The sequence below is a fragment of the Anopheles gambiae genome, chromosome 2 (assembly GCF_943734735.2).
Source record: "Anopheles gambiae chromosome 2, idAnoGambNW_F1_1, whole genome shotgun sequence".
Classification (NCBI taxonomy): domain Eukaryota; kingdom Metazoa; phylum Arthropoda; class Insecta; order Diptera; family Culicidae; genus Anopheles; species Anopheles gambiae.
In genome coordinates, this window is record NC_064601.1 from 74582414 (window position 1) to 74602420 (window position 20007).

The following is a 20007-nucleotide window of genomic DNA, read 5'->3' on the forward strand; positions in this document are numbered from 1 at the left end:
ACTTTATCCAGTCGCTGGAAGATAGTACAGTATTTCTATTAAAAAAATAAACACAAAATAAATAAGCAACATATTTTTCCCCAACCAGACAAAACAATTTGTTAGGCCTAATGGAGCAGATGGGGAAATTTAGTGAGTGAAGCTATATGTTTAGTAAATTATACTTTGCATATTGGCATACAGCATATTTTGATCTCTGTATGTCTATATCGACACTATTCTAGACTAAACAATTAATCTCCTCGAACAAAATGGAATGCATCATGCAATGCTTGATCGAAATTGATAGTTATTATCAGTGGATCGCACCAAGAGAAATAAAAAAGCTAAAGCTTGGTAAAAATATAAAAATTATTACATGTTTCTGTCAGCGTGGTGCTATGTAAAATGTTTCATCGATTTTATTTATTTTAAGAACAAAATAAAATCCATTGACACACGACTCACTATAATTATCTGAATCGGTGATCTTTAATTTAACGGTTTAAACGCACACAAGACATATAATTTCTCAATTTACTGTTTACCCGTAAATACGTGTATCGCACACAAATACTACTGTATGTTACACTTGAAAATTAAATGATGTCATACATGATAAGCGTTACGACCAAGCACCGTACCCTACAATACACGGCACTATAATTAGTCATGCCTTGTCAGCAGGTTGTTGCAGAGTCCGCCAAAGAGATATTTTACACTGCAAAACCATGAACACATCAACACTCTCTACCGCTTTCGATGAGGTGGACAACAATACTCGGGTTTTGTAAGTAACTTCGAAACATCCATTTATTATTTTTAACTTATTGTATCATGTTTTAGATCACTCGTAGCAAGCGTTCCAGAAATCATCTCTTCTTCAGTGATTCATGAATTAGAGCCTGTTGATGACGCTCATTACAATATGAGCCATAACCGGCGTGGTGTGGCAGCAGTTTTTAATCATCGGAAATTTCTCCATGCCTCCGAACGCAAAGGTACAGATGCAGATTGTGACAATATTAGACAGGTGCTGATCTATTTACAGTTTGAGGTGCGTGTGTACGATGATTTAACGCGGAAAGAGATAAAACAAGTGCTCGACGATCTGGCGGAAGAGGACCACAAGAATAGTGACTGTTTGCTCGTGGTGATTATGACACACGGAGATGACGATGTTTTGCATGCGAAAGATGGCACTTTCAATGTAGATCGACTTTGGGAAAACTTTATCGGAGACTCGTGCCCCTCTTTACTCGGCAAACCAAAACTGTTTTTCATACAAGCCTGTCGAGGTAGCAGCTTTGATACAGGCGTTCATTTTAGCCAATGTATGAAACAGGTTGCTAAAACCGTTGTACCCTACGCAATGCAAGAACTACCACAACCGAGCATAGTACCCGGGTGTCCCAAGTCATCGATACAGTATGCTATTCCATCAATGGCCGATCTCCTGGTTATGTACTCCACCTATAAAGGCCACTACTCGTGGCGCAATCCTAGCACCGGTTCTTGGTTTATTCGGGCGCTGTGTGATGAGCTGCGGGAGCATGGAAATAGCAAGGAGTTGCTACAGCTATTGACATCTGTATCGCGCAGAGTAGCGTATGAATTCCAATCGAACGTACCCAATAACAGCCAAATAGACTGTCAAAAGCAAATGCCTTGCATTGTTTCGATGCTTACCCGTCGAATTTATTTTTCAAGAAAATGAGACTTTTGTTTTCATTTCGATACGATACGATGGATGTTTAATCAATCAATTGTGTTTTAACATTACTTTAAGCTAGTATATTTATTACTTGCATTTTCGTTACGAAGAGAAATAAAATTTAAGAAAAACGTACAAACTTACAATCTTACAAATAAACTTAATTCATTCATTTTGACCGTGAATTGTCTCTTGTGTTTCATTTTCAAAAACTAATTTTGTAACAGTCCCGGCCTTGAGTTACAGACAAAGTTTTCGTGTAATGCAACAAGAATGTTTGCAACTTGTTTTTCATGAACCCAACTTTAAAGGAAAATAAACCAGCTTTGTAAGCATCGATACAATGGACGGCATTTGTTTCATTGCATCCATTCTGCCCTTGCTCGGCACGTTTGACTGATAATCATAAGCTACTCTTCGCGAAACGCCCGTCAGCAGCTGCAGCAATTCCATGTGCTTCCAATTCGTTTCCAATTCCACGCATAGTGCCTGTATAAACCAAGATCCTCCCCTGGGGCTTCTCCATGACACATGGCCCTTATATGAAGAGTACATCACCAACAAATCGGCCGTAGTCGGAATCACATACTTGTGCGATGAGAAATGGTCACTGTCCAAATCGCGACAGCCCAACTTCACCCCTTTATCGAATGTGCTTCCACGGCAGGCTTGGACGAAAAACAGCTTCGGCTTGCCAAGTAGCGTAGTGCATGCGTTGCCCATAAAACTCTCCCATAATTTGTCTACACTGTAAGGTCCATCGTACGCATACAAAACGTCATCGTCTCCATGGGTCATTAGCATAACTAATAAACAATCGCAATCGGAGTGATCCTCACTGGCAAGAGCAAGCAACACGCAGAAAAGCTCATCACGACCAAGATCATTGTAGACACGAACGTCAAACTGCATACTGGTTAAGACCGCTGTTGCTGCATCACGATCCCTGTTGGTACCTTCGCGTTTGCTCATCAACTCGAAATTCTCATGGTTTAAGATGATTGCCATACCACGTCGCCGATGGTTTGTATCATACTCTTCTTCTTGTAGCGCTCGTGCATTCTGGGAACGTTGTCTTGATGCAATCTGATCGGTTTGTGTTATCGAACTTATGAAAAAAGAATGAAAATGTGTTAATTCATTACGTGGTTCGGTTCATTTGGTTCGTTTTATAACAATATTATGAAATTATTACTATTTAAAGCTACTCACGGTATATTTCCATCGTAAAATTCGTTATCCGGAGTGGGCTCAGGCGGTAAATCGTCCATTAAATTGCAGCTGCGTTACAAACTGCTACGTTGACGAGTTCTATCCTAATGGGTGGCCTATCGTTTCAGGTGTACTTGAGATACCATGCATATCATAGAGTCTTATCAGCCCTTGATCAAATATAAAATATAACCAGTATACCAGTATAGAATGTTCATTTTACCTGCCGTTTACTTACTTACTTACTTATCCGGCGCTACAACCGCTTTGCGGTCTTGGCCTGCCTCAGGAGTGTCCGAAACCGCTCACGGTCTCGCGCCTTCGTCTGCCAGTCCGTTATCCCGGCCTTAATGGCGGACGCCTCCACGCCATCTTGCCATCTCACCTGCCGTTTACCTTATCAATATATGATCCCATGAGTGTTAACGTTTGTATACGCTGATGATGTCACACTATGGCAAATTTAGAATATCTCTATTATAAAAATCTAGTAAAGGCTGATCAGCGTTACTTTCCAGCGGTAGCTTGGATGTTTTTTGCTTACTTTACATCCATACAATGACAACCACTTTGGTTACGGAAAACGCGACGCCGACTTGGTTTAGAGTGTTTTGAAAGGGATGGAGAAGAATAATACAAATTATAGTCAGAATTTAATAATTGAACGTTTTTCCATGGTCTTTCGATATTTTGCTATACATGGGCCTAATTTTTGGTTTAAGCATAGCTAAAGACTGTCTTCTACGACGCGAAAGTAATTTTTTGCAATATTGACCAAAAGAACTGCCGGAAAAAAAATCCGGATACATGAAAACATAGCAAAAACATTCATACGAAAAAGTAACTGAAACAAATAACCTTCTTTTAAAAGTAACGGGTCATGTCGGCCTCTATACAGGCTTTCGATACTTAGTACCACTTAGCCGGATAGTCAATCCTTGCTTAGGGCGACGGTCCATGGGATGGACATGTTGTTAAGATGTCCGAGTTGACGATAGTACCTTGGGATCCCTCGATGCAACAAGAAATAAAAATAGGAAAACTGGACTAGATGGTTCCATTAGTGAGTCAGATTCAGGTACTATTCAGGTTCCGAAATATAAAAGGAAGTAGTATCAGGGCTCGGAGTCAGGATCTGTTCCATGACTGACATGGAATATTAATCAGTTCAACGATCAGTATGGGGTTCAGTTCCAATACAGAAAGGTGTATGTTGCAGGATCTGCATGGGATCAGGATCGGTTCCAGGACCGATATGGGTTCAGTGTAAGTTTTGGTGTGGGTTCGGGATCAATTCCAAGGCCGGTACGGTTTTTGGAGCCGTCATACCGGTATATATACAATTTCAGTGGCGGTCGGGTAAATGTATCAATAGTGGTGCAATTTATAGGGGGAAAGATGTCCTTTAATAGATTTAAAGTAGTCAGGAAAGTAAATTTATAAATATTTTAACACATAACAATTGAAACATGTTTTATCTTCGCTATCACAAGCATTTTCACCATCAAACACAACAAATTTACGAAAAAAGTATGCTTATGGTGACTTCGTTGAACCTATAGTGGTGGTATGGTTCCTATAGTCGTCGTATGGTGTTACTATAGTGGTGGTAAACAAAGATGCCTCAATAACTGTGTATAATATATATGAAACTTAGTTTTGAAGCTGTTTTCGTATAAATAGCAAGAATCATATTCATAATATTGATTTCTTACATAATTAGACCGTAAAAAAAATGTAAAAATTAGAATGATAAAAATATTGACTAAAAACTGTATTAAGACTGCCGTCTACCCAAGCCAGGCAGAGTGTGCTTGATTCGAAGTCAAATTTTTTTCTCAGTCAGATATGCGAATTTTGGCCTTTTTTGGTAAATTGCTTACAAGAAACTCATTTCTTTTGCTTATTTTTGTAAAAAAAAAACAATACGAAGTGTTAACAATATCCTAGAAAATATCTAAATTTTCTTTTTTTACTATTTTCGTATCTATGGCCACTATAGGAACATCCCTATTTTGCGTACCTATAATGACACTATGGCAAAAAACTCATAAAAATTTGGTCAAAAGGCAATGATTTTTATTAAATCAATAACATTTCATCAAGGCATTGTTAAAACAATAAAAATTGCGTTGTTATACGGTCATTTAAAACGTTAACAAAAATATGAGTTACTTTATGCAATCCTAAGGATGTAGGACAGTGTTAACACATTTCACAAAATATAAGGTGTTTCTATCACTGCAATGGAATGGCCCAATTTAACTTTTATAGGCATTAAAAAAACTAGAGAACATTAAACAATTACATAAATTACTTAATTGCTCTTAAATTATCGTATGGAGCGCATTTTAGAGCCACCACTACCACCACTATAGATACATTTATCCTATAAGGTCAATATATATTTCAGATCTGATACAACCACTTGGAATTTGCGTTGCCGTTTTAGAAATCCTTTACATGCAGATTATTATATACACCAGAAATTATCTTGCATAACCCTGCAAACGGGCCAAATTAACTAGTTTTGTAAAAATGGACATTTCTATAACATAGTTTAGTCTTTTCCTTATTTATTAGCATTACAACCTTATTACTATTTTTTTTAATGGGGTAGTTTTTAATAGGTGTAAAAAGCTACGAATTGATACCGATGATGTTTTTTTAAAAACATCGTTTGGAGTTGTTTTCGTGTGGGATTCTGCTGTACACATGATAAACTAAATAAATCCTGCTGCGGAGCCATAATTAAACATGATAAGTTAGTAAGATTGACGAAAATATTTTAAGGTATCAACAGCGGCACCCACAGTCTGATGCCAGCTCCACAGTACGCTTGCAACATTCCCCTAATCGATTGCACAACTCCCCTAAGTGATTGCAAACATCCACAGCTTGCATGCAACATTCCCCTACCGATTTGCAACATTCCCCTAAGTGATTGAACTATTCCCTTATATGATTCGAAACCCTGTAAGTTAAAGATACGATTTTTGCCATCATGCTCCAATCTTTTAAATTCCCCACCTTTAGTGCCTCTCTGACCTCTTGAAGTGCAATTGAAACAACAGAAATGCATTAATTTAGAAGGAAGGCACTAGGCAGATTGATCATAATAAATTTAATTCACGTCTACGTAGTGTTTGCCCAGCGTAAATAATTGAAAAGCTAGATGTATGAATACTTTTTGCGCATTCATCAAACGACTTTTTTAGTTTTTTATGTAATTTGGTTGCTATTGCACTACTTAAATGCTTATTTTTTAGCAAAACGTGTGTATTGATGGTCCCTTTATCCTCATCATTACTAATATCGCTCCATACGTATTGCGGCCATAATTCGCCTTTTTCTGTAAAATATTCAGCTAGACGAATACTTTTTGGACTGACTGTAGGAATTCATTGTGGAGACAATATATATATATACAAGATATACAATAGCTATCAACGTAAAAACAATAATAATTTATCATAACGTTCTCTGAATTTCATTAAATTATGTATTTAATTAACTCCGGAATTCGAACTAATATTTGTTATATTGTTTTTAATTCCAGACGACCTAAGTAAATTGTGATAAACTGTATAAAAATAGGTTCTTAGACAGTAATAATAACAAGAAAACTTGGATATTTGAAGATGAATTTGCAAATGCATAGATGGTCGTAGGGAAAATCCCGTGAATTCGCATAGTCGATCTTCGGTTCTATGCATTTACGAATACAAGAGAAAAAAAACACCAAAGCCCCCGTTGTTGTTAATACCGTCGTTCTCTCGGTCTAGGAAGATACCGACATTCAGAATCAAATGTCCAGGCCTTAAAACACGTTCAAAACTGAAAAGGTGTAGTGTTTGTGTGTGTGTGTGTGTGTGTGTGTGTGTGTGTGTGTGTGTGTGTGTGTGTGTGTGTGTGTGTGTGTGTGTGTGTGTGTGTGTGTGTGTGTGTGTGTGTGTGTGTGTGTGTGTGTGTGTGTGTGTGTGTGTGTGTGTGTGTGTGTGTGTGTGTGTGTGTGTGTGTGTGTGTGTGTGTGTGTGTGTGTGTGTGTGTGTGTGTGTGTGTGTGTGTGTGTGTGTGTGTGTGTGTGTGTGTGTGTGTGTGTGTGTGTGTGTGTGTGTGTGTGTGTGTGTGTGTGTGTGTGTGTGTGTGTGTGTGTGTGTGTGTGTGTGTGTGTGTGTGTGTGTGTGTGTGTGTGTGTGTGTGTGTGTGTGTGTGTGTATGTGAATTTGAAGATTATTGATGAAATTTATTAAGCTGTTCGGAAATTTAATCAAAACGTACGTGATTTAAAGCATGAGCACGAAACTGTGCTGAATGCGAATCAAAATATTGTTGCAATTTTAACTTTTTTTTTTGCAATATTTCGAGTTAAATTATTGTAAATATTTTTTTCCTCTAATTTAGAAAGTACGACTCGTACGACTTTAACAACATGCCCGTCGTGGGTTCAAGCCCCGAATAGACCGTGCCCCCATACGTAGGTGTAGGACTGACTATCCTGCTATGGTAGCCAAGCTTACTTCACCAGTGGGTACGGGCAGGCTGTTGACCGACAACTGTTGTTGTGCCAAAGAAGAAGAAGAAATGTAAACACCATGGTGTATGGGAAAAACCTTATATATTATAAGTGAGAATTATATTTATACCTTTTGCTTATCATCTATCAATAACAAATAATAAAAGATAATTATTAGAAGTTAATAACAGATATCTATTCAAATCGTTTGGACAAAGTAGACAACCCAAATTAAAGTCTCCTAAGTCACTTTTGGTTTTCTTGAAAAAAACAATAAAAAAATATTTATATTAAAAACTCTCATATAACTTTGCACTATATAACACTTACTCATTTACCCGATTTGTACTAAGTGAAAACCAAAAAAAAAATAGTTTATATATCACTCCGATGTGTGATAAAAAATATCTAACGTTAAATTGTTTTCTTCGTATCAAGTCATATGTTTTTGAACGAAAGTTTCAAAAGAATCTTGTTCATACAATAACGAAAACAGTTTTTACTCTCATTAGTTGTTCAAGGTTACCGCAACAACAAAAAAACACGCAGTAGGCAAGGCAAGGTTTCAATGATGTGCATTGCATGTGCTTCGTGTTGAGCTCAAATCAGCTTCATGTTTTCTCCTCCATTTCCGTACCCACACACATGCAAACCATTTAGATGCCGATGTGCATCTGCTCGGTGAATAAATCCCTCACCAGTGAAAAGGCAGCTCGTACAACTCTCCTCCAAGGAATATGCTACCTTTCTCGCATCCTAACTGAGACGATAGACGCAAAAATGTGCCCATTGCAGTATGGAGCTGGGGCGCTCTGTGAGCACTTCCCACGTCAGCTCAATCCTCTAGGAAATATTTCAAGAACGTCGCTATTCATTCGGTGTGCCGCGTCACACTGCACTGGGGCAACGCACCGACACCATCCTACTGTTCACGGCTGTAGGCTCCACCAGGGAAGCAAGCAGGGAGTCCTGCAGGACCAGGCAACACCACACAACATGGGAGCCATCTGTCGAAAGGGAACACCATTCCCATTTGCTCTCCCTCCTGGGAAGCTTCCTCCAGGGACGGCCCAGAGATTGTTCGAAAGTGAAATATTGTTTCAAGGATTGGAAAAGAATGCAAGATCGGCGAAAGTGAGCAACGACCGTACAAACTCGCACACTTGCACTCAGCTGACACGGCCCTACAGGTCTGTTTTTTTATCCGCGTTCTACTTGCGAAGCCGCTACTGTTTCAACACCAACGAGTGGAATTAAAGCGGCAAAGAAAGACAAATCCGGAAATCGATTTCGCCCAAAGCCTCCGTCCTTGGCATTTCCATTGTCGGCACAGATGACAGTCAGGAAAAATGGACCTATGATCCGGATGAATGTGAAGCCAGTGTAGAACAAAAAAATGCATCATCCCATCTTTGCTAAATGGAAAACGAACTTCTCACTACCTCCACATAGTCCTTCGGCTTTCCAGTACGAGTGAAAAAGGGATTCATTTACGCAACGACTACACTTGGCCGAGACAAGGTACCGTAAGACTGCCGCAGCAGAAACATCTCCACCTAGAGATGCACATCTCTGCGACGTCAACTTACCATCGAGTTGACAAATGCTCACGCCCTGCCTTCTAACCAAGTTGGGTTACACGCACCGGCAAGCAACGAGATCATCGGCGCGCGAAGAACTTCATTATGTGACACTAATTAATCCCAAGCCGCCCGTTGCAAGCTATACGGAAGAACATTATCATAATTTTATTGCGTCGTTAACGAATCCTCACGATACGGACGCCTCAGATTCCGTACTTTGCCGTCTTTGTCGTCGTTATCGTCGTCGTGGTCGCCTCATTGCTGAAGGTGAGACGGCTTGGTGCTTGGTTCTTCATTAGCGCGTTTCCCCATTGTAGCGCGATGGAATCTTCGACCAACACCTTTGCCCAGTCGCATTGCTGACTCGCCCTGCTGAAGGTGGTAATTCTGCAAGTGAGCAGAAAGTAATCCATGTCCGAAGATGGCGTGCTAATGCGCTGAGGAGGAGTTTAATGTTTGTACATTAAACACACTAATTATACTTGCGCGTTGCTGCGGTTAGTTCGCCACGACCGATTAATGGTGGAGCGATGGGATTGGGTCCCTGTTTAAGTTCAGATTCTAAATTTCATGTGTTCTCCAATGTAACAACAATGAGAATAGAGTCATTTTTCAACAAATTGCCATGCGTTGGATCTTTAATATTAATTATCTGAACTGAATGAATTATCTCTATATTAATTTGAAGTCACTAGGGTTTGATAAGCGATGTAGTTAAACAATTTTTAAAAAGTTGGATGAAAAAAACGGTAGATTTGTGACGAATATTTAATACTTCATTAAAAAAAAAAAGCATACATAAGTTTCTAAAACTTATCTTGTCAAACGTATAAGTACTTTAACAAAGATATTGAAACAATCACAGTCCAGCAGCGCAGCTTAGCTATTCTAGCATAGTAAAATGTATTACTACTACAGTAATTATCTACACAATACAGAAACCGCTTTCTAAAAGGACTTTATAAATTACTAGATCACTGCTTTATAATTCATACTTACTATTTTATTCTTTACATATTAAAAGTTATATAAACGCATTTTATTCCTATAATACCTAGTTATCGTTCCCTGTAATACCTTGAACTAACATGCAGTATTGTTGTTTACTATTCTTGCAGTACATACCTACTTTAAACGAGAGATCCACTGCACTATCATAAACATAATAGTAACCAACTGCCTATGGGGCTATGTGATCACAAGCCAACAAGTTAACACTTGACATTGGCTTGTATCGATTGACAACACCGAGCACTAAAAATCTGATAGTAACGACAGCAAATATATGCTACCGTGGCAGGAACCTGCCACACAGTTTCGACCGTCGTAGTTGATCTTTGAGCTCACGTCAAAAAAGACCGTCCCGAAAATCAACCAACAGTTTGGTTTCCGGGTTTATCATCATCTATCAGACGAGCTATCGTCAGATGTGTACATCCAATATAGGGGACTTGAAATGCCAAATAAAACATCATAACATCAATCAAAGCTCTAGCATCAGTATCCAATCTTGTGCAGTGCCTTTCATTTTAAGGGTTCTTGCTCCGGGAAAGCTCCATACGGACGATGTTGTTCACCGAACCGGATTCAGGGCTTTTGGATTGCCTCGAGTTGAGCAGCACGTTTATGGAGTCGATGGATGGCGCTACCAGATACATTTGATTCACCCTTCCGGACCTAATCAGCCAAAACGGGTTAGCTTTACCGGCGATGACGGTAACGCGTATGCTATAGCCACTGTATCCGTTCGGAGTGTTTCCACCTTTCGGTTTCACGAATGTCAGCTACCATTAGATGAAAAATAATCGAAAAGTTTAAGAGCTACCACGAACTGCACTCTCGTTCATTGGAACAGAAATTTTAGATTGATGCTAGCTGATACATTTCCCTAGTGCAGTCATCTGATATAAGTTACTTCTTTGTTTAATGCCTCTGGAATGGCCTGGATCGAAAAACATACATTTCAATGAATGTATCCTTGCAGCACATGTTATTCGGATATATTGGCTAAAAATTTATGCTCACAAAGGTAGTATTGTTATAACCATTGTTTAAATTTTATTGTTGATAGTTAAACAGTATTTACTATATATCAACTAATAACAACAAAGCACAAAAAACAGAATAGGTTTTGATTTTTTTTTAAGTTGTTGTATTATTCATGCTTTAACATTTGTTTGCTTTTTAAATTAAATTGTTTGTTTATTTATTAATTAATTAATTAATTAATTTACTAACTTATTTATTTTTGTTAAGTTAATTAATTTATTTATTTTTATTTTTCAATAATTTATTTATTTATTTTTTAATGATTTATTAATTTATTTGTTTTTTATTATTAAATTATTTTTATATTTTTTTATTATTTTAAGTACAGGCGGTCCCCGAGATACACGGTACCTCTTATACGCGGATTCGGAGATACGCGGTTTTCTAAATTTGACAATTCTTTGAACAAATTGTACTGATTTGACACATCAATTGTAAATTACCAAATAATTTCCGTTTTGATCGAATGTTAAAAACTATTTCAAAAGGTTTAAAACTGTTATATTCAGTCAGAATCATATCAGATAATTCATATAGTGACTAAAACCACCCCCTACTTGCAACATTACACGAAAATTAGTGATATTTTAGCTGAAAATCGCGAGATTCGACTTACGCGGAAATTCGAGATACGCGGTATTTTGCGGTCGTTTTCGGTCCTCATTAACCGTGTATCTCGGGGACCCCCTGTATTTATTTATTTATTCATTTATTTATTTATTTTTGGTTGCTTGCTAAAAGATTTGTTATAGTATGCTAGTGTTGCAGTTAGTGTTTTTTGTTACCACGCCAAAAGTTCTACATAGAAAAAATCGGGGCAAAATGAGCATGTTAAGCTTTTCATTCAATATTCCTTTTAATTTGCCACAAAACACAGTTATTCTAACGCGGGTCAAAATGGGCATAGCACTAGGGCAATTTTTCTTGGTTATTTGTTGATTACGGGTTATAAAACCTACATGGTGTTCATAGAACACTCCGTGGAATACATTTGTAACCCTTACAATTTTTCCTTGCCGTGAAATAATGTTTACATATAGGGTGCCCATTTTGCCCCGCATGCTCATTTTGCTCCGTTTACCCCTCCGCTCCCCTTGCTCCGTTTTTTAAACAATATAAATTGTAAACTTAAAAATGCTTAATTTAAATTTTGAAAAAAAAAGATATTACAAAACTAGGAAATAGTAAAATTGTATAATAAATGTTGCAAAAACAATTTTAGTAATTTTTTGCCTAAAACGAGTTTGAAATTTCTTTGCGAACTAAATAACACATTAGCATCGTATTGAAAAAAGTTTGAGTTGCGTGTTTCTAATGTCATTTTGAAATCATGTGTGAGCACATATCAGTTTGGGCCGGTCTGGTGGTACAGTCGTCACTCGTAGGACGTAACAACATGCCTGCCGTGGATTCAAGTCCCGAGTAGACCGCGTCCCCATACGTAGAACTGTCTATCCTGCTATGGTAACAATAAGTCACTGAAAGCCAAGCTCACTTCACTAAGTGGGTACAGGCTGGCCTTGACCGACAGTGGTTGTTGTGCCAAACAAGAAGAAAAACATACAATATAAATTGTAAACTTTAAAATGTTTTATATAAATTTGAAAAAAATATTACAAATCTAGGAAATAGGTATAATCAATGTTGCAAAAAAAAACAATTTTGTACCAAAAACGGTTTTAAAATTTCTTTGCGAACTAAATAACACATTAGCATCTTATTGAAAAAAGTCTGAGTTGCGTGTTTCTAATGTCATTTTGAAATCACGTGTGACAACATATCAGTTTACAATTAAATAAAACATACAAACAGAAACGTCTTAAGGGACATATAACGAGAGACTAATGTTCCAATAAAATCAATAACAGAGCATCAGGTGCTTGTTTCAAATCGTTTTTACATGGGTCATTGGTTTTGTGTCGTTCCTAACATGCGTGCATGTCATTAAACTCCAAAGCTTATTTCTCTTTTACGGCAATATTTCGGGGGAACGCTTTCCAACATTGTGATGAAACTGGTCATTGCACAAACCTTCAATTAACATTATTCATGCTTCGCACATATTTAAAATATTTTTTACAACTTGCTATACAACATTAGTTTGCATTGTTCGCATATCTGCATGATTTTCGCATTGTTTTATTCATAAAAAATGCCAAAAATATTACATACTATACTGTACGCCATAAAGCAGGGAAAATCAGAAAAATTGATTTTAAATACTACCCATCATTTTGTGTAAAATATAGAACAAGTCTAGATAAATGACAGCTTCGAACACCTTGAGCAAGCTTACCTCGAATAAAGACAGGACAAGCAACAGCAGCTCGCCATACTCGCCATCACTTGCTCAGCAAGATAGTCGTTGCCTAATCCTGGCTTTACAATTTTCTTTCCATATCGGGAGTGTAGCCAGGAAACTGTCATGGGAAACTGCTCGAATACCGTGGCAAAACTTTGCGCAACATTCTTTACTCGTAACCTGACCTGACATTAAGCTTCTTTGGAAAGTTTATCACCTCTTGGCATGCTGCAGCGGAGCCAACAAAATATACATAAAACCTCCATCGCCCAGACAGACACGGTCGCGCCGGTAAACGGCACTTAGAGAAAAACAAATGATAAAATAAGCTTGAGAGGTGAAAGTTTTAGCTCCCGGTCTATACAACCATGGCAAAGGCAAGGTGGCAATGATTGCCGTAATAGACCAAATAGGAACCCTTAAATGCTTAATCTTGGTATGGTACTGTTGCTCGACTTAGTTACCGTAGGATGAGTTTTTCCTGCAAGCAACCAACAATTATTAAAAGATAAATTTTGGTAAACATCCAATGTCTAGATTTTGTATACTTAACGTAAATTCGCCTTGAATTAAAAAAAAAATTTTACCATTTTTTGTTGTTGTATGGTTCACAACCGATTTAATGGGCCCCTAGAGCATTTCCAAAGCGGTGGTACGATCGTGCTCATTCTTTTTTAACGTATCTTATGACATTAAGGATCTCGCGACCAGAGCAGCTGTGCGATTTGCGAGAAGAGTGTGCCACATGGTCTATCTCGTGAAAGGGTACTACCGCACCGTGAAAAGCTTTCATCCGTGATGGTGATTGCATTCGACATTCGATGAAAGAAAAACCGGGCGAGATACCATGTGGGAATAAGATCAAATTTCCATCTGCATAGCATTACGTCTACCATCCGGTCAATGGCAAAATCATTCGTTTTTCCTCTATTTGCCAGCAACCGATACCGCATGAGAGCGGCACAGCCTACTGGATTTGGCGCGAGATTCGTAACATCTTTGAACGACTTTGACTTCTCTAAAGGTTCTAGACAACGCCTGCCGTCGGCAACCAAGACCACCTCTACGACGATGATGATGGTGGTGATGACGATGATGCTTGGAAGAAGAGTGCATTTTAAATAATGTATTCTTCATTATCATATGTTTCGAAGCTTTTCCGTCTCGGTTTTGGTGGCGCTTCTAGTTGACTGTGGATGCTTTCGGACCCGTGGTTTGTCAGCTCCGATTGGGGTAGCACAATGCAGGGAGACAGCTATTGTGACGATGAATATTTCATCGTTCAGCCAAACGCCCTCGAACATACACAAATACTTATACAGCGATGTGCTTACGGTTACCATATCCACATAAATCACATATGAACATCTACTTTCTGTGAATACTTCTTTCGCTCCAGCTGTAGTCAAACTGTACCGCGCAGCTGGCAAAATTTCATGGAAATGAATCACGAATGGCGCAATACACGTATGTTTTTTGTTGTACTTGTATCGTTTATCTTCAGCTTTGATGGGTACTCTAGCGGCAAGTCACTTCTGCGTACCATTGATTCATGTTTATGAAGCAGGTCATGAATGCTAACACCCATCTACTTACATCGCGCTGTATTTTGAGGTCGGGTTTTGCTCAAATTCTACTCTAAACATTCTTCGCCAAATCGATGGAGAGCCGTAAGATGTGCGATTGTACCTATAGAGGTTAAAGGTAGGGACTTGTAAAATGTAGCATAATTAAAACTATCCAAATAATACACAAAATTCAATTTTGCGATTTTAATTGATATGCCATCGGACTAAAACGAGCTTCACGAAAAAAGAAGGAAATAAGAAAAAAATTTAAAAAAACATTGACAGAACAGTTTTACAGTAGTTAACAATAAATTATAGACATAGAGCGAAAGAAACTTAGAGTTACTAATAGTTCCGAAAATTATAAAATCTAAATAAATCAAATATAGTATAATATGCTACTCAAATATACAAATACAGAACTTTCACACCATAATTTAAAATAAAACTAGACAAAAGCAAATCCTTTTTTCACTTCCCTTTTCATTCTGGTTACATTGATGATGAACTCACATTTTTTGCACACACTTATTCGGTTACTGAGAACCTACTCTAGTGTAAAATTGAACTCTTTCGTAGCCGTAGCCCACTGAATACTGTTGGTTGCCAGTTTAAGACCGACCAGGGTAGCCTGATTGCGATGTCCCAAGACTCTCTCTTTCTATCGAGCTCAAAGAAAGGATTGAAAAGTGCTAGTTTTCTATCTTCACTCAGAAAATTGATGGCATCTTACGGTCAGAAGCTAACGAAATCGATCCCCATTGCCGCTGTACGGTATCGAGCTGCAAGGCTAGCCTAGCGCTGACTAGTACGCCCTTCCTTTGATAAAATGTGATTTTCTCCGTGCAAATATTTGCTTCTTCGGAAGAAATTGACATTTTCTATTCACTCATCTCACTACCAGCGATGCATGTGAACTCCCTCCTTCTTGAACGCTGAATGGTGATGGGAACGGATCTAGGACGCAGACAGCTACATCCGGGTTCGTATGCGTTGCGGTAGCCGCACGATCATAAAAATGATGCTTTCTCGATGAAACTGCTGCTTCGCCTTCCCAGTATACAATATCCATGTAAACTTGTCGGTTCGTTTGCTGACCCACTTCCTGCTTTGTGGTTGTGGCCAGATTTTCCATCTTCATAAACTGCATTTCAAAGTGCGGAAGGGTCTATGAAACCATCCCAAAAAATAAAACCTCGCATGAGATCAAGCTAATCGATGAGTTCAAACCTAGGGAGATATTTTGTATACCATTCTTCCACACATAACTAAAACCTCTTTTCATTTGCAAAAAAGTTAACCCTTTCTGAATATCTTCCTTTTTTGCAACCTTCTTCGGAAACAGTGTCAAAAAACTCAGTGTCGGAAGTTTTGGAACTTACTAGCAAGCGATATACCGCTGGCAACAAAAGCTCACAGCATGCCCAACAGCACGCTTGTTTGAAGAGCACTCAGACCGTTGGCAGTAAGTGGTTTACCCTATGGTTTGTCTTACAATCCGCAGTGAGCGGAAGGTATACAAAAGTTTTTCCAGGCGCTTGTGTTTCGGCTATTTCGTGAATGTTCCAACCGGGCTTCATCAAGACGTCCGGTAGTAATGAACTTTCTGGGCAGTACATGGAACAAAGGTGTTGAATGCACAGCAGCGTCTGAAAACGTTCTGTTGACTTTGTGCTCTACAATGTGCCCGGTCGTGAATTAAATACTGTGCGTGTAGGTACATCTCAACGAAAGCTACTGTAAAAACATATTTGCTTGCGTGTAGAAAATGTGGAAAAGTTAAAGTTTGTGTGCTTGGGTTCATAACAGATCGTCGTCCTCTAAAGCATATTTTTTGTCAGAGTGTGTCGGTTCGTTAGAGTTAGAGTGTAGCGTAAATGTAAAAATGAAATTCTGGTGTTTGATTTAGATTAATCTATATCAGGTTAACAAATCAATGTCAGTACATCAAACTGATAGGCAATTACATTCCCAATAGATTGTCTCTTCTTCTATTTGGCGTAACGTCGTATGCGGACATGCCGGCCTATGCAGACTTTCGAGACTTAATTCATTACCACACAGCCGGATAGTCAATCCTTGTTACGGGGGGACGGTCCATTCTAGGCTTGAACCCATGACGTTCAAGTTATTGAGTCGTTCAAGTTGACGACTGTACCACGGGACCGCCCCTCCCAATAGATAACGTTTGCATTAAAACAAAAGGACAAATATTATCGAAATTCCGAATAGTCGATGGGTTTATCTTCACCCGCACTTTACATTTGTACTTTCAATAATTGCACTTTCAATAATAGTATCTCTTGAGCCAGCACTTATAATTTGACACCTCTATCAGTCAAAATTTAACTGTGAGGACAAACAAACTTAAGCGATTTCCTTTAGAAGCGTTCGCGATTAAAGAACGGTACGCCGTACAGTCTAAAACGGACACCGTGCGGCAATTTGTGGACTTTGTATAAGCCTGTATAAGCCTGCGGCATCTACAACATGTTGGCACTATTAGATAACAATAATAGCATCTAAAGAAAGCCCCGTTCCGAATGGCTTACGACCTAGACCAACAAGAAGCTTCAAAAGATGCTGAAAATGAAGCCCAAGGGAAAAGTGGCTACTTCGTTGTGATCACTTGGCCGGGAGGTCGATGCAACCGATCGATCAGTAAATTAGTCCTGGAAAACGCGAACAAACATATCAGGAATCAGACATTGAGTCCACAGGCTTCGCAGCAGCATGAAATGAGGCTAAAACTCAATTAAACTATTTCAAGCATATTTCGGTTGGATTTCGATATGACTCCCTAGTACGTGAACCAGTGAACCACATCCCCCAGCTGCATTTCATCAAAATTTGGACCAACATGATGCAAAAGTCTACTCTAACAATTTTGTCGCAAAAACCGAGGAGGAATTGATGAAAATAGAAGGTAGATTAAAACCTTAAAAAACCTATACACGCATGTCTTTGTCCACTATGGCGAAAACTCTTGATAACTGACAAAAAGCAATTTGCAAGGTCGTAGAAATATTTTTGTAAGTAAGTTGTAATAATTACCTTTCAAAGGATGTTCATGTAAATAAATGTATCGCTCTTTTTTTCTACAACCAGCCGAAAAAAGAAAATTTTTTGAAACGCTGCAAACGCTATGTATACTATTCAATCAAAAGATGATTTAAAGTAGATTTAAAGGAATATTAAACTGTAAGTCGAGTAGATGATTGTCGTAGCCACAGGACTCCCGTTGCCAAGCTGAAAAGGACAGTAAATCCGGTAGAGCAATTGGTTATCCACTACTAGCAAAGTCTACGTTAGGCGCGCGATTCTCAATACCTATGCAGTCTCATTCATATTATTATTAGACAATTAAAAAGAAAACAAAAAAACATCATTATCATCATCATATGCCGGAGAAACTATTATGCTAAACACAAAAAAATTAACACAGTCAACCATGCAAAAATCTATATATGGGGGCCTTCACGATTCTAGTTAGTTTTTTGTATGGAGTTTGACAGTTGGAGGCTGAAATCATGTAAACACTCCATACAAAACCACACAGAAAACTAGCTTGCGATTTTCAGTCTAGAAAATTTTAGCCTAAAAGCTAGAATTAGATTCGAGTACATGCTCGAAAACACGGGTTTGTTTACATTTATCCCAAGGTGCATTAAAGAGATCAGGTGGTGGAATCTGGAATCAAAGTGTATGTAGTCAAGGTGGTCTCATAGCATTTTTCCATAACCAATTTTGAACATCACTTTTTGGCAGAACGGGTGAAATTTTTTTCTCAAACAAGCTTTCTGGAGGCTTGACGAATACTCAAAACACTTTTACAATCTTCATTCAGAAGCAAAAGCGATAAAAATCAGCTTTCTAAATTCGTACACCTTGGGATAAGCCCACCTGTATATTATACCTACTTAGATAGCTGCTCGAAAACTGCTATACAATGCAAACAGCTGACAGGCTGAAATTTCCTAATATTTCCGAAAGCCTACAAATTTCAAACGGAAAGGGCCCCTATATTGGAATTGAAACAAATGAACTATTTACAAATGACAACAAAAGGAATTAAAACAAATGAGTCGAACATGACCATCGAAAACCAGCGATTGTACTGTGATTGTCAACTCCAGTGGGAAGCGCATTAAATGTTCTTATGCCTTTGAAGAATAGGGAAATTCTGGCTTGAGCAGACGAATAGTTGGGCATTCGTGGTGCATTCGTAACTTTTTATGTAACAATTATCATTACTGTCCCATTTTACCCATATCGTGAAAATATAAAAGGCCACTGAAAGTCAAGTCCGTTATACATAAAGGTAAATGAAAAAATACTCTATATTTTAGCTAAATACTACTCTTTACATTGAAATTATTAATGTTTACATTGCTGGTTTATCTTTTAGTCAATTATACTAGTAGTGGTGTATCTCTGCCAAATATTGAATGTAAGTTCAAAGCTTTTTTGTGAAAAATGAATGAATCACAGTTATGAATTTAAAAAATATATATATACCAAAAATGCAGCCAGCTAAATACATAATCTGACACGTTTGTGTCTAAAGTTTACATTGCTTAATGCCCTTTCGCATGCATTTGGCGTTAATCCGTAATTACCTGTAACGGTGTTAACATGTCGTCTTACGCTCGAAAAAGCACTCCCTACCCCCAGATGCACCATTACTAGCTAGGTGCATCCAACGTCATGGATACGACGCCGAACAGTGTCCCAACAGTGCCATTTCTTACCATCATGCGGGTCGGGTCTCAAAGGACGCACGAAAGTTGCCCGATTTTCCAACAGTTTCTGAGCTGCCAGCCACGCTGGGACACTCTTTCAAGTTGAACCATTTAGCAACAACGTGAAAAGCTTGCCAGACGATGAGTATGAGCGAGAGAGATAGAAAGAGAGGGTGAGTGAGTGAGAGATCACAAAAAAATGGCCGTGTCCGTGTATGGAGATTTATTGTGTCGATAGCAGATCCACAGCGACGGTCCGGAAGCACCAACCTGGGACCTTTCGGGGATGCAGCTGTAGCGCTCTCGTCCGGCATAGCTTAATTACCAGTCACCGTTCTTTGG

The 20007-nt window shown here is 38.5% G+C and overlaps 2 protein-coding genes across 2 annotated transcripts; one reads left to right on the forward strand and one right to left on the reverse strand.

The window, feature by feature from the left end:
- The first annotated feature begins 616 nt into the window (after positions 1–616).
- LOC1275724 (caspase-1) lies at positions 617–1878 on the forward strand. The gene is made up of 2 exons (XM_315010.5): positions 617–769; positions 826–1878. Exons 1-2 carry the CDS (start codon positions 711–713, stop codon positions 1694–1696), a joined length of 930 nt encoding a protein of 309 aa, XP_315010.5. The 5' UTR covers positions 617–710; the 3' UTR covers positions 1697–1878.
- Positions 1746–3084, reverse strand: LOC1275726 (caspase). Its single transcript, XM_061645092.1, has 2 exons — positions 2906–3084; positions 1746–2801 (listed from the first exon to the last, which is right to left on the reverse strand). Exons 1-2 carry the CDS (start codon positions 2962–2964, stop codon positions 1985–1987), a joined length of 876 nt encoding a protein of 291 aa, XP_061501076.1. The 5' UTR covers positions 2965–3084; the 3' UTR covers positions 1746–1984.
- Positions 3085–20007: the final 16923 nt, after the last annotated feature.

Coding starts and splice junctions, on each gene's coding strand:
- LOC1275724 (XM_315010.5), top strand. CDS start 711: ATGAACACATCAACACTCTCTACCGCTTTCGATGAGGTGGACAACAAT. Junction 770..825: donor GACAACAATACTCGGGTTTT/GTAAGTAACTTC, acceptor ATCATGTTTTAG/ATCACTCGTAGCAAGCGTTC.
- LOC1275726 (XM_061645092.1), bottom strand. CDS start 2,964: ATGGACGATTTACCGCCTGAGCCCACTCCGGATAACGAATTTTACGAT. Junction 2,802..2,905: donor TTTTACGATGGAAATATACC/GTGAGTAGCTTT, acceptor TTTTTTCATAAG/TTCGATAACACAAACCGATC.